General features: G+C 41.5%; 1 protein-coding gene across 1 annotated transcript in view; it reads left to right on the plus strand.

Annotated features, from left to right (window-relative positions):
- Positions 1-14,894, plus strand: part of ADGRG2 (adhesion G protein-coupled receptor G2) — a 904,627-nt gene that overhangs the window by 650,398 nt on the left and 239,335 nt on the right. The window contains exon 20 of the mRNA XM_069205012.1: positions 12,317-12,537. Within this exon, the coding sequence (XP_069061113.1) occupies positions 12,317-12,537 (221 nt within the window). The remainder of the gene's footprint in view (positions 1-12,316; positions 12,538-14,894) is intronic.

Consider the following 14,894-nt stretch of genomic DNA (forward strand, 5'->3'; position numbering starts at 1 on the left):
CCTGATGAATGAATTAGTAAGAGGCACAAATGGCGTAAGGAAAAAATCCAAGTATTAACAAAATAGTTCCAAAATCGAGCCGCACCCAGAATCAATGGGTCATCCTGATGTATTGTCCAGTCACTTGTGTACCTTTAGGGTGAGGTGTAAGTGACCAGTTACTACCTAGGGTAGTGTTTGTTGAGGAACAAATATTCATTTTTGCTTAGAAAACCCTGATTGAAGACTTTCTTTGTGATCTCCGCTATTGTAGTCTTGAGGTCCCCTGTAGGATCCCCATTGATCTTTCTGTAACATGTTATGTAACCAAGCTGGTTTAATATCTCCTGTCGATAATCTGTTATATCTTGTATCACTATTCCACCCACCTTGTCTGCAGCCTTAATGACTAGCTTTGTGTTCTTTCTCAGATCTTTGATTGCCATATTTGCATTATGCGTGAGATTATATTTCACATATTTCCTTTCTTTACTCAGTGCCTCTATGTCTTTCAGTACCTGTTAGACCTGGCATGTAGCCCCATGGGCAGGCTGCAGTGTACTAAAAAGGTAGGACATGTACTGGTGTGTTCTACATGTCCTGATAGTGAAATACTGCCAAAGTCGGGGACAACTATTGCAAGGCCTATCCCTCCCATAGGTTAACATGGGGACTGCCCTTAAATCTCAGTTGGGCTGTTGTAAATTATTCCATCTAGACAGTGACCAAAAGAGAGCTGGGGTGTAGCCTGCATATCCTGAGGGGTCTTCTGGGCCAAAGTGGAGAGGGAGGAGCTGACACTTATACCTAAAAGGGCTGTGCCTGTCCTCACACAATGCAGTTTCCAACCTCTTGGTGTGTTTCTCGGGCCTGGGCTCGGCAAGGCTTGACCGAAAACCCCAGACTTTTAGAACACTTCTGGTTCAAGAGGATCCTCTGCCAAGGAGAAGAGCTGAAGAGCTGGAGGAGGAGCACTGCCCCTTTGCTGTGTGTGCTTTGCTGGGTTGGCTTGCAGTTGCTACTTCTGCCTTGAAGAACGCAAAGACTGGACTTTTATGTGTATCCTGCTTGTAAAGTTTCTCCAAGGGCTTGGAGTAGAGTTTGCCTCCTATGGGAAGTATCAGGGATATAAAAGACTTTAGTTTCATCTGCCTTCATCACTGGGAACTGTGTGATTTGTACTGCAACACCGCTGACTGCACCGTGACTTAACAACATCACACGGAGCCATGCCTCACTTTGCAACACAACCCTGGTCTCATCGACGATGCCACCTGATGCCGTCACCAAGCTGCTGCTTGCACTATGACCTGGGGCCCCGCACTCCACATCACCTTGCTCACACTGCAGCCTTGGCATCCTTGATGATTACGCACCATGCTGACACAGACGCCGCTGCCTGCACCTTGGCCTGTGGAAACCGCTCTTGAGGTACACAAAGCACCATCCTGCCCTGCACGGCAGCCCCGGTCCAGAAATGTCAGTGCCATTGACTCCAGCATCCTCAACAGATGCCCCCGTCTGCACTGTGACCCATGAGTGCCACACGGAGCCCGTGTTTTACCGCCACCTTGGGCTTACCGACAACAACGCTTCAGCAACGACAATGATGCTGCCTGCATGTGACCTAGTGACACTGCATGTCGCCCCACCCCGCTTCACACCGCATCCCTGGTCTCACCAACACCGAAGGATGCTGTCACCAAGCCACTGCCTGCACAATGACCTGTGGGCACCACACATCACATCATCCTGCTTCGCACCGCAGCCCCAACGCCATCCACGCCAACACTCCAGACTTCGTCATCAGCCCGGAGTTCGATCTGCACATGTGTGACTTCAAGGGCCCAATGACCCCGGCACCGACCTCTGGAACCAAAGCCTGAGACGCCACACTCCAGATCTCACTACGAGGATCACAACACCCTGCATTTCTATGGTGCTGTTTGTGGGTCTTTCTGACACTGTAGCCGACCCACGACACCGCGGCCGGCCAGAACTGTTGGATTTGTTGTTCACGATGCTGTAGTGGCCCCAGGCAGAGCTATCGACTTCAAGGAACTGGATTTTTAAGTTCATTCTTGCAAAAGTCATATCTTTATTACTGTATGTTGGATTTTTCTCATTTTGGTCTTGTTTTACACAGGTAAATATTGGCTATTTTTCTAAAACTGGTGTGGTGTCCTTTTGTAGTGTTTTCAGTGTATTACTGTGTGTTATGTGCAAATTCTTTACACATTGCTCCTGAGATAGTCCTGACTGGTCATGCCAAGCTACCAAGAGGGTGAGCAGGGGTTATCTGAGCTGTGTATCTCCCTTATCCTGACAAGATTGAGGGTCACTACTTGGACAGGGTGCAAATCGACTGCGAACTAGAGACCCCATTTCTAAAAGTACAATTTTCTCAAAAGCCACAATCTCACTTGGCATCATATGTGTTGGCAGAGTGAGATTGGACGGTGGTCTGAAGCCCGTCACATCCGCATTGGACCTGTCAGGCTCATCTCCAAAGAAATGTTTCAATCATATTGTTCTGAAAAACTTTTGCATTTCCAATTTATTACAAAAACGTTTGTGCGGGTAGGGGGCACAGAAGAAGATCTGGCAGGCTACATTAGTAAGTTTGTGCCTGCTTTTATGAGATCTATCCAGATAGCACTGAGATAGGAGCTTTGGGGTATTTTTTAGTATTTATGTAGCAAAGCAGCACCCTTGACATGGTGAACTAAATGCCAAGGGACTTGTGCTGGCTCGAGTTGATAAGCTTTTGTCTCAAGGGTTTCTGAATGGAGGCACTCCATACTACTGTGTAATTCACTTTTGCAAGGATTTTACAGGTTTGCAGCTATAGTTCCTGATTTTGGCCTGTTTAATTTGAGCAAATAAGATTAAAACACATCATGTACATATGAATGACATGTAATTATTTGTGATTTCTCGCTTCTAGGTGCTTCCTTTACAAACATTTTGTCCTGATGATGACCCATTTTAATGAATATAGTGTTTTGGGTCGAAACGTCAACATGTTTTAATGTGGACTGTTGAACATTGTGTTGTGATTTTCAACATCGCAATTTCGGGTGTTGTATTAAATATCGTAAGATCTAGTTCAGCCACATATTTGTATAAATGGAAATAACACTGGTGCACTTTATACTCACTTTACTCACATTCACTGCGCCGTCACTTTATGGGAGCACCTATGTACAAGAAATGTTTTTCCCAAAAATGTTTTACAATAATCTTTTTCTCAAGAATATCAAGTGAAGAATTACTTAATAAGAAGGAATGATTTTGTTTAAGTTTGAATAAAAGTTATTAACTTCAAAAACCTTACCTGTCAGGAGGGTTATTATTACATTACTTGCCGTGGAAGTCTATGGCTACACTTCCCCTGAAGGACCACTTCTTTGATGATAGTTCCCCTTACCTAGGTCCACGAGTTACGGGGTTGACCCTTTTTGTAGTACAGTCCTTCAGCATCCAACTTTACATATTCATGTCCTTAAACATGCAAGGGTGTATTAATGCATCCTTTCTCTAGGGCCGATAGGGTGCATTCCTAGTTGGAGCAGGTTGGGGTCGATCTTTATTGCCAGTGTCCATTGTTTTTACAGCCGGGAGCAGATCAAGTTCGAAATGGAAGTTTGGCACAGACGTTAATACAGAAGATAGGCCTGAGCCATTGTGGTCTTTTTTGGGTCCTGGGTACACTCCGTGCTGGATGTTCAAAAGAGTTTTAAAAGTTTGACCTGATCAAGTGGATGAAAACTGGGTGACTCTGGATTTTTTGGAAAGGGCTATCACCAGAAATGTAACAAATCTTCAGTTTATCTGCGAGTCCCCTGGATTGAGGCTCAATACTATGCCCTCCCTACAGGTGTGAATGGCTCCGACATTAAAGCTTCTCTTTAACAATTGCAACCGAAGCTCAGACAGCTGGGAAAAAATGGAAATCAAATGTATGAGATCCTCTTCTTGCTTGTTGCAGTACCTGCATAGTGTTGAACCACAGTGTGTCCATGCTGGTTTGTTTGAAAAGGCAGTAATGTTACCCAGGTATAAGGCCATTAAGCGGTTTTCATGCGTGCCAGAAATGGGATTGTCAGATATGGTGTGGGGGACAGTGTGTTGTAATACTTTATTAGCACTGAATTTAATTTTGTCTGCAATAGAGGATAATAGTTTTGTGGCCCTGTTGGTTCCTTTTTTGAAGGCAGAGTATAGGATGCCTGCAGCCCTTAAATCTGCTAAAGCCAGTTGTTTGATGGAAGTGTAGGAGTATTTGTTATATTCTGATTGCTGACCATTTTTTAGCTCTATTTAGAGTGTCTTGGGTATGGCTAATCTTTTACCAAGTTTTTATTGTAGTTGTCATTCTGGCAAGGTCTTGTTTTATGAGGCCAAATTCTAGCAAAATTTGTGCTGGGATTCCCTCTAGGGTGGTTAAACAATTCGCCTGAATGTGTTGGTCTGTAATTTGACTACTATTTACGTATCGTGGCCTCACATTGCGACACTGGCATAGGGAATTGTTGGCAATAACTTGGCAGCGATAACTGTCAAAAGGGGCCGAAAAGAAGACCCATCTAGCTTTTTGGCAGAGGTGATAAAATCGTGAGATTAGGGCGGACCCATTCTTCTTAATGTATTGTTTTTGTTGGAGGAATGTTCCTCTTGTGTCAAAATATAACCCCAAGATTTGTATACCTCGTTAAAGATTCAATCTGTGTATCATTCAGGAACATTCTGGCTGCTCGTCCTTGTTGGTTGTCGATTAACATTGTTTTGATTTTGGCTGAGTTTATTTCCAGGTGGTTAGTTCTTGCAAGTGCATTTAATGATTTTTGCAGGCCAACCTTAGTTTGACCGAATAGCATAATTTCATCCGCATAAGATAAATGGGTGAGGTGAAGGGCACCCAGGAAGAGTGGATTGGAACTTTCCTCATCTAGGGCAAGTGTAAGGTCCTCATAAACAGATTGAATAGATGAGGGTCTAGAACGCACCCCTGTTTTAAACCTAGATGTGTAGGAATCTTTATAGAGAGTCATGTACCATCTTTAATTTTTATTTGAATCCAGGTGTCGAAATACAACAAGTATATCACTCTAAGGAGATAGTCTGGTAGGCCCTACTTCTTCAGCTTATTCCACAACAGTTCTCTGTTGACCCTGTAATAAGCAGCTTTTTAAAATCAATGAAACCGATATTCATTTTTTTCTTGTTCCGTTTCATTTATTGACCAGGACGGCGGTGGCTAGAATTTTTGTTGTGGTACCCACTCTTTTTCTGTCGCCTGTTTGGGTTGGAGGGATGATGTCATTTTTATTTGACCTTTTAGATCTGTGAGAATCACAGATGCATAATGTTTTGCCTCTGAATCAAGGAGCCTGTATTTAGCAGGGCTGGCCCTGTTCCTACCTTTGTATATTGGGTCTATGATGGAACACAGTCAGCTTTCAGGGAAGGCCTACTTAGCCGAAATACTTTGAATAGCGAGGCCAGTAACCCAACCAGAATTCTCCATCTTCTTTAAAGATGGCCTGGGGTAAGCCATTTGAACAAGGGGCTCTGTTTTGACGGCCCTTCATGAGGATGTTATGAACTATTGATGGAGATATGTGGGTTCATTTTCAATTAGATCTGTTTTTTTGCTTCTTGGATTCATTTCCAGTTGGTTGTGTGTGGGGTGTTCATTACTGCTGGATTGATGTTTTATTGAGAAAGTACTGTTGAAGTAAGTCACCCATGTTATTTCTGAAATGAGTTATTGATGCTTCTTACTTTAGAGTAGGTTTCCCAGAATGGGCTTGGATTGCTCTGCATGGCATTGAATATTATTTTGGTCCAGAAGACGTCCCTTGCCAATTTCTCATCTGTGCATGTCTGCTTTCTGTAGGCTTTCTTGAGAGCTTTCATTGTGCCCAGGGTGGAGAGTTTGGGGGTGACCTTTAAATCACTTGGTGAGTTTCTTTTCCTCTTTTCTAAGTTCAGTGCATTGCTTTGAGAAAGGGGCTTTTGTTCTTGTCAGGGTTTGTGATACTGCAAACTGTTGAGGTGTCAGCATTTATAATTGCTTTAATAACATGTCTCCAAAGCCTACCAGGTCTGCTATGGTTTCTGTTGACCATCTCAATCACTCTAAATTTATGGTTTTAGTTGTGCTGACTTCTTTTTACGCCTGTGCATGTGAGCATGGGGCTGATCCAATCAACAGGAGCTGGCACGACTGATCCCTGCTCTTGTTGTATTTTGTATTTTGCAGAGAAATGCTTAACCAATGGGATCAGAGGAAGGGAGACAATTGCATAATCGATGATTGATTGTGACTTGGAGCCATAGTATGTGTAGCTTGTGGGGGGGGGCCTCAGCAGATCTTCCTTTTAGGACCCTCATTCTGAGGAATTCCAGTGTTGTTACTAGCTTTTCACCATTGACTTTCCAACTATGCCATGACATTAATCTATGTTATCAATGTTTAGTATGTCATTATTCTCAATGCTGAACATTAGGTTTGAGTTGAAGTCACCTGTCATTATTATGTGTTATGTTGGCTAGTCTTGCGTGTAGCTAGGTTTCCTATTAAGACTTTCTTTTTGGAAGCAGTGGGGTGAAAGTAGATGTTAAACAATAAAACGCGGGTCTATTATGCTGCGTTCAGTTGCTAAATTTGATAATTTCAAGGTCAACATGTGGAAGTTCTTCTATGGTGATATGCAGGAGGAGCGAAATGTACACCGAAATGCCCCCATTGAGTCTTTCATATTGCTTAGATGTAGTTGCCCTGTTTTGATAGGATATGAAGCCTTCTACTGGAAGGTCAGACACTGACCAGGTTTCTTGAATGGCTATTATATCTGCATTTGCCCAGATCTTTGGAGAGGAGCTATCTTGAAGCAGCATGTTTGCCCCTGCAATGTTTCAAGATAAGAGATGTAAGACATCTGATTCTGTTAATGGTGCCCTTGCACGTATGATTCATGTGGGGCGTGATGCATTTTGGGATGGGGGAGACAGTCCTATCGGTACTTGTTGACTTGTTGGTTTGGACCAAGGTCTGTTTGGGCTTTGATTTTCGAAGTGATCGCAAGATCACCTCAGAAGCGGCTGGCAGTGGTCTCCTGAGTGATCGCGAGGGGTACTTCTTGCTCCCCTCAGTACCGACTGAATAGATCTTGCTGGTGAAGACAACTTTTTTTTGTGATAGTGGGAGAAAATACCTGGAGGCAGATGCCTTTTTTAACACAATCCCCCAGCTTTCAAAGACCAGGGCGAATGTAGAATCAGATTCACAATTTCATTTGTTTTCCAGGTGGTTAAGGTGGGTTCTAGTTGATGATAAGTATTAGTTGGCAGGAATTCCACCGCTATTAGTTCTGTTGATGTTATGTTTTTAATTTCTGGAATCTCTCTGAGTAGCCTTATAATGTTTCCTTTATTGAGGATATCATAATTGCCTTGGGTGATGTATTCTGGTTGAAATAGGAGTTTGGTCTGGCTGCCCTCATTGTTGAAAAATGAGTCCTGGGGAGAGGGAGATTTTGTAGATTGTCTCATAGGTTGTTTAACTTGCCAGGTAGAGTCTGTAATGTGAGCTGTGTCAAATTGTTTCCCCATAAGATTTTAATTTTGTCTCATTTTCCCTTTAAGGTTGGTGCACTTGTTAGGGAAGTTGGCTTGTCCTTTATCGGCTCTGAGCGAGTAAGGGAGATGGTTCAGCGACAGCCGTTGGTAACGACAAGCACTGAATTCGGTTTGGGAGAGTGATAGTTCAATGACATTGTAAATACATCCTTTGTGAGCACACAGTGTATGTTAGAGTGGTAAATTATATTCAATGTATTGTGGCTACTGAGTTCAATACAGTGTGTATGGAGGTGAGTAAGTTTCAATAATTTGAAGGTGCTGCTTAAATTATATACAAAAGGTATAACTTTACAAATTGTAACCTGTGTGTAGTTTAAGTTTGGTTTGTATCTAAAGAATAGATCAAATTATAGTACTTTGAAGGCAGTGTGTAAATTTAAGTTATAGCTAAAACATTTGAATTTCTATTGTTTGTGTAGTTTAAGGTTGGTTTTTAGAGAAAAAAAAAATGTTTCCTAACTATAATTTAACCTTTGTTTTTTGGTAATTACATTTCAATGTTATCATTCAATTTTTAATGAAAATGTGTTTCAAATTGTAAAGTTCAGTGTCGTAGAGTGGAGTGTTACGTGGAGCATCATACAATACAGTGGAGGAGAGTGTTGTGTCGTAGAGTGGAGTACAGTAGAGTGCTAAAGAATAAAATATTATGTGATAGACTGGAGGGGCGTAGAGTGATGTAAAGTGTCATACAGTAGATTTGAGTGGAGTGGTGTAGTGCAGAGGGGAATAAGGTGCCATACAGTGGAACCCAGAGTCCTACAGTGCAGTGCCATAGAGTGGAGTACAGTGCAGTTGTCTAGCATTGACTAGAGTGAAGTGTTAGAGTGCAGTGGCGTTGCATGCAGCGGAGTTGTATGCCATGTCATATAGTGTGAGAAACTGTTGTTGATTGGAGGAGAGTGGGTACAGTGTTATACAGTGGAGTAATGTAGAGTAGAGTGTGGTACAATAGAGTGGCATGGAGTGTTGTAGAGTTGAGTGGAGTAGTGTATAGTGGAATAGAGTTAAGTAGGGTGTTATAGAGTAGAGTGGAGTGAAGTGTGATGTAGTGGTGTAGGGGGAGTTGTGTAGAGTCTCTTAGAGTAGATTAGAATGGCATAGAGTGGAATACAGTGCTGTACAGTGGCGTAGACTTGAGTACAGTGCTGCACAGTGGAATAGCAAGCAGTGGAGTTTGGTAGAGTGCAGCGGTGTAGAGTGTTGCAGAGTAGAGGGATGTAGAGTTGAGTAGACTGGGGTGGCATAATCTGCATAGTTTCATTATGACCCGTCAAATGAGGCATGGTTCTTAGCGATCAACAATCTAAGGAATTCCTATCTCTGGCACCCATAACTATGGCCATCTGGTAGCTACAAACACACATGAACATATATGGTAAATAAATGGTAAAAAGGTACATGGGTAGTTACAGCATATATGTTTTCTGGAAAACAAAGTTTAAATTTGTATGTAATACATACTACACATACCAGAATGTTTTGCACTTGGCTGTAAATGGTGAAAGGACACTATTTATAGCAGAAAGGGAAGAAGGGTTTCTATGTAAATGGTACCAATACTGGGAAGTCGAAACGCATACATTTTCTGTATTATGTTGCTGAATTAAGAACATTAAAGGAATTGTATTCTTTCTTGGAGTTCTACCTTCATGTTTTGCATTTGAGACAGGAGGGCTTACCCAAAAGGCAAACACCGGGACCAGCAGCTGAACATTGCGGCAGGACACCAACCATCTATGTATATATATTTACATAAGTAGTTAGGGTTAAGAACATTTTACAAAAATTACCTTTCAATACTTACATTTTCTTACCTACAAAATAATGTCCGTAAGATATACCATCTCTTGATGTAAAATTAGGAATACTTACCTGCAATGTAATGTCCCCTGATGTACTTCCTGCTCTGTGATGAATTCCAATTCAGTGACTATGATGTAACGACCCTCAATGTACAGCCTCTGAAGTAATGGGGGTGCACTAATGTTAGCCTAACGGTCAACAAACAACACGAGTTGTGGTTCAGTGAATGCTTTTTTTTAGACATGCACACACCCATGGTGCAAGATGACCCAGAGATTTAACGCTCATCAGTGACATCTGCTGTGTTCTGAAGGTCATGAGCTTGAATCCCTACAAGTAGACTCACCAACCCATCCCCTATAGGCAGAACATTGAATATTTTACATTTGTTAACTGTAATATATTTCATTTACAGCACCTAGATACAACAGAATTGTGTTATGAAACCCTTTGTAAAAAGCAAGTATTTTTTTTTATTATTGATGGAAAATTACACCTTTTGAGATAGATTTTTAGATCTTGCCTACAGACAGCTTTGGCTGTCTTGCCAGCTCATGCTTTCTAAAAAAACATAAAAAAATGCTTTCACATAAATATATACATAAAGGGGCTTTTGTTTATCACTCCTTTTGATTTTCTCAAGCACTAACCTGTTTATCCGATGGACACACAATGTTGACCAAGCAGATTGTTCCCAATTCCACCTAAACGTTGTGTGCCTCCCACCTAAATACACATGATCAGCCCACACCATCCCAGGGAAAGGAGATGGATGAGAGAAGGAGAAAGACACTGGTGTATCAGGGCTGGATCCAGATGCCTAGTGATGGGTCTTGAAGAGCCGGTCTTTCCTATGGTAAATTACACATCAGTCAAGTAACTAATATCTCATAACCCCTGAATACTCTACTGTTGGGCAAGCTATATGTACCTGTTGGGATCCCCTTTCCCGCTTTTGATGGCTCTCCCTAGGAACTTTCAGAAACAATGTGGATTACCTGTAATTAAATAAGAGCCTTGAACCTCCTAGACTGTCAATAAATACACTACACAACTGTCACTCCTCCTCCAGATCTTCAGCTCTTCTCCTAGACAGAGGTTCCTCTTGGTTCCAGAAGTAAACTGAAAATCTAGGGGTTTGGTTCCACTCTTTATACCCCTTTCTGCCTTTGAAGTGGCAAACTTCAAAGGGAAGCTTCTGTTCACAAGATCCTGCTTTGCCCAGGTCTGGCCCCAGGCATACACACCAGGGGGTTGGAGACTGCACTGTGTGAGGGCAGGCACAGCCCTTTCAGATGTAAGTGACCACTCCTCCCTCCACTCTAGCCTAGATGACCCATCAAGACTTGCAGGCTACACCCTACCTCCCTTTCTGTCACTGTCTAGTGGAGATCCTAAAACAGCCCAACTGTTTTGACCCAGACAGGAAATACACAAGCAGGCAGAGTCACAGAATGGTTTAGGCTAGAAAGTGTCCACTTTCCAAATGTAGCATTCTCAAACTGACAATCTAAAAAACAACTTTACCAAAGGATGTATTTTTCAACTGTTAGTTCCGAAACCCCCATAATCCAAGTCCCTACCTGCTCCCAAAGGGAAACCGCTCCTAAAAGATATTTAAAGGCAGACCCCATCTTAACCTATGAGAGAGATAGGCCTTGCAACAGTAAAAACTGAATTTGGCAGTATTTCACTGTTAGGACATGTTATACACACCAGTACATGTCCCACCTTTAACATGTATTGCACCCTGCCCATGGGGCTACCTAGGACCTACCTTATGGGTGCTGTGTAGCCCTGTAAACATGGCTCAGACCTGCCAGTGCAGTGTCTGTGTGTGCAGTTTTAAACTTTTTAATAGTTAATTTTATTTAACATAAGTAGTTCACAAAAGATACATACATAGTAAAAACAAAAAATACCTTAATGTACTGATTCATCAGATGTCTATAACATATTTAACATAAACAGCCATAGGGATTATCATGTCTCCACTGGTCTTTAGTTCAAAACAATCTTATCCTACTATTCCAAGCCAACCCACTTTCTTTTTGATTTCCCGACTATGCTCCTAACTTCTCCTTCTTAGTATCATTACTAATCGTTAAAGAATATCAGTTCCTTATTATTCCCTTGTCAGCTCCTGTTGCCATTACCCGTATCTTTCTACCTGCACACTGCAGCTTTATCTTTCAGACCGCATTATTTTGAACAATTCTCTATAATGAGTTCCTTGTGTACAGTTATAATTTTTTGTTCAGAATGATCGGCCCTCTTTATTCATTGGTCTGTTGAAGTGTCATTCTTTGCTTCCTCACACCAGGTGACAGCGTGAGGCAGGCCACCCCAGTTCAGCCATTGGCGCTGTACGCTGTGACCATTGGCATATTGCTTGTGCACATTCCCCTAAAAGGTAGTCCAGTTTAGTGCCAAGGCTGATGGAGCAATCTCTTCTTTCAATTATTGTCATTCACTCTTTATTACATTTGATGTTTGACACACACTGTATATGTTTGCCAATGAAAGAAAGCCAAATGTCTGGGTACCAAGTCCAGACCTAATGCCTTTAGCAACACTTGTTTTAATAATGTCTGGAGTGACTTTTGTCAGAACTGATGATCCCCAATATTGTTGACGGCGATGGTCCTGTTGCTGTCTGAAAGTCTTTTATGGGGGCATGGAGTTTTACAGGAACACTAATTTAATATATTGCATGCCACCTATTGACTCAATTTCTTGTACACAAACCTTCAAACCTATGTGATTAGTGCATGCGCTTTGTTTCTGCAGTCCAGACAAAAAAAGTTTGCATTTGTGTCATCATGCTGATCTTAGTGAAAAGACATTCTTTTGTTTTTTTTCCTGTTTTTTTTTTTTGCAGTTACGAAAACCAAACAGTCTTTATGTGTGTCCCCGGTAATAACCCCAACTCTAGTTCCAACACTAATTCTGGTTCAAGCACCAGCTCAGGTTCCAACAGCAGCTCGGGTTCCAACAGCAGCTCGGGTAACCCTATTTCATTCATTACTACCAAAGCTTCCAGTTATTATACTACCGGGAGAAAGTCTACCATACGCATCACATCCACTGCTGAAAATGCTGGTAAATATGAAAGATGGAGGGAAAAGTGTATGCAAAGCCAGTATTTATCTTGTTTTTTTCAAAAGATATGTTAATTGTGTAAACAATTTATTACAAATATCCATTTGAAGCAACCTTTTCCTATAGCTGTGCAGTAACTGTGTTTTCTGCCTTTGAATGACTTTGAGTCAGATCCTATACAGTGAGTTTAGGACATGCTAGTTTTAATCTGGTGGTATCATTAGTTTGGTTCTGGAACAATAATAGAATATCCTGCCTTGAAATGGAAACATAGAAGCATTTGTTGAAGTCTGTAAAGAAAGCTAAGACACCCAACCATAACACCACAGTATCACAACATTTGTAACACAGCAAACCAACAAAGGGCAATAAATATGACACTCTAACAATGCAAGACATTACAACACCGAAAGATCTCACAGAAGCCAGTTCTACAGCATAATAAAATAACCCATCACAACAAAAACACTCCAGCACATCCAAAAAGTATTACACAGAATTACAACACAAAAACTAAAACAATATTACAGAGCTATTTTTTAAAAATAATTGGTGTCTTGGTGCATTAGTATATCGTAGTACTGTGCTACCATATTTTTTGTTTTCTTATGTTGTTGTTTTGCTACTGTTGTTTTCCATTGATGTTAAGTACCACAACTGCAGCTTGTCTGCTTAAAAATAAACAAATATTCTTGCCACATAACACAACCACCACAAAACCTCTTTCATTCTGCAGTTTTGAAAGGTGTTTTTGCAAACCGGACCAATACCCCACAAAAGATTATAAAGGTTCCTAAATGTATCCTAGGTTGTGAGCAGGAGTTCCCCTTGAAAGCTGCCATTAGAGTAATGTTTAGTTTTGTTTCACATTTGCTGGATGAGCAAATTCAGCAGATGAATCAGCCTATGAAAACTGATACAATCATTGCCCAATATAATAGAAAATAAAAGCTGCATTATTGTAGCATTATTAGAAAACAATCCGATGAAGAACCTTCACAATAATAGCATGTTGTATTGGCAGAATGTTAGCTCACATTTATATGTCCTCGCAATGACATTCCTAACTCATTTGCTCACGAAAGGCACACAAACTGTGCTATGTCTCTTTACCGAGCTGTTGTGCCCAATAGACTTGAAAATCCAGGTGAAAAAAAAGCTGAGGTCAAAAGTTTTTTTCTAAAAGTGACCCAAGAACAGCACGTGCACCCACCATGCACATCATTCCACACTGAATTATTAAACAGAACAAGGAGAAAATCATAGTGACTATCTTCAAGACAATACTTTTTTTCTTTTAATTATTTTCATTTCCAGTTTTGCATAAATAATTGCGTCTTCAGGCATGCGACCTCGGGTAGGTGTGACCACCGGACCACAGGAAGGCTGAATGAACTCTCCTTTGGTTTGAGGTTTACGTGTCTCTATGATGCCCTTTCTCTACATGGGGATGGGTGACCTACTGACCAATTGACGGTGACAAATAGTCTGCGTTCAGTAAGTGACCTTCTAGCACTTACAGTTTGATATTAATAGAAGAAGTAGTAATTCACGGTCCTGATGAAGCGCCATAGGATCATTCTTTGACCACAAAGGCGCGAAACATGTTGACCACACTGTGTTAGGACTAGGTACACCACCTCCTTTCCTTTTTTTTGGGAGTACAGTGGGACATTATTCCCCGCATGAACTCCTCTATTTCTTTTTTAATCTTAGCCTGATCCTCATTTTGAGTGATTAAATCATGATGCCGGAGGCTCAGAGCCAATTTTAACCTATTTTTCACTCTCCTTTCTTTCTTTGTGAGTACGTACTGCAGACCTTATTGGATCTGCTATACCATCTCCGGTTGATTGCCACCACTGTATGTGGGGTGGTCCGCCAGACATTGCAGTGCCGGTCTGACGAGAAGACTGCCCAATGATGATGCTTAGCATCCTAGTCGATGCTTGAGGGCTCTCCTGCTAATACTGACACCTCTTTTCCCTGCCTGTAGATATATTGGAACAGTGTACTAAGTCTATTTATAAATAATTGCAACTTCAGATAATTCTTCAGGACAATACCTAATCCTTCAAGTACCTCGGAGTGCAAAAGTGCCTCTTACTTCTGTCACCCCCAAAACAACAAACAACAACTGTCTTTTTCCCAATCACAACAGCTGGTGTTACACCAGGCACCCATACTCAAAACTGGCGGCCTCTTAATTTTCACCACTTCTTGAATTTGAAAAGCTACATCTTCAGCCTTTTTCAAAACATCATACCTTTGCTTCCTTCTGGCTTGAACATCACTCACCCTTTGATACACCTTCCCAACACTGGGAATCCTATCATCAGCACAGGTCCAGAACTCAT

This window comes from Pleurodeles waltl, chromosome 8 (assembly GCF_031143425.1).
Source record: "Pleurodeles waltl isolate 20211129_DDA chromosome 8, aPleWal1.hap1.20221129, whole genome shotgun sequence".
Lineage (NCBI taxonomy): Eukaryota > Metazoa > Chordata > Amphibia > Caudata > Salamandridae > Pleurodeles > Pleurodeles waltl.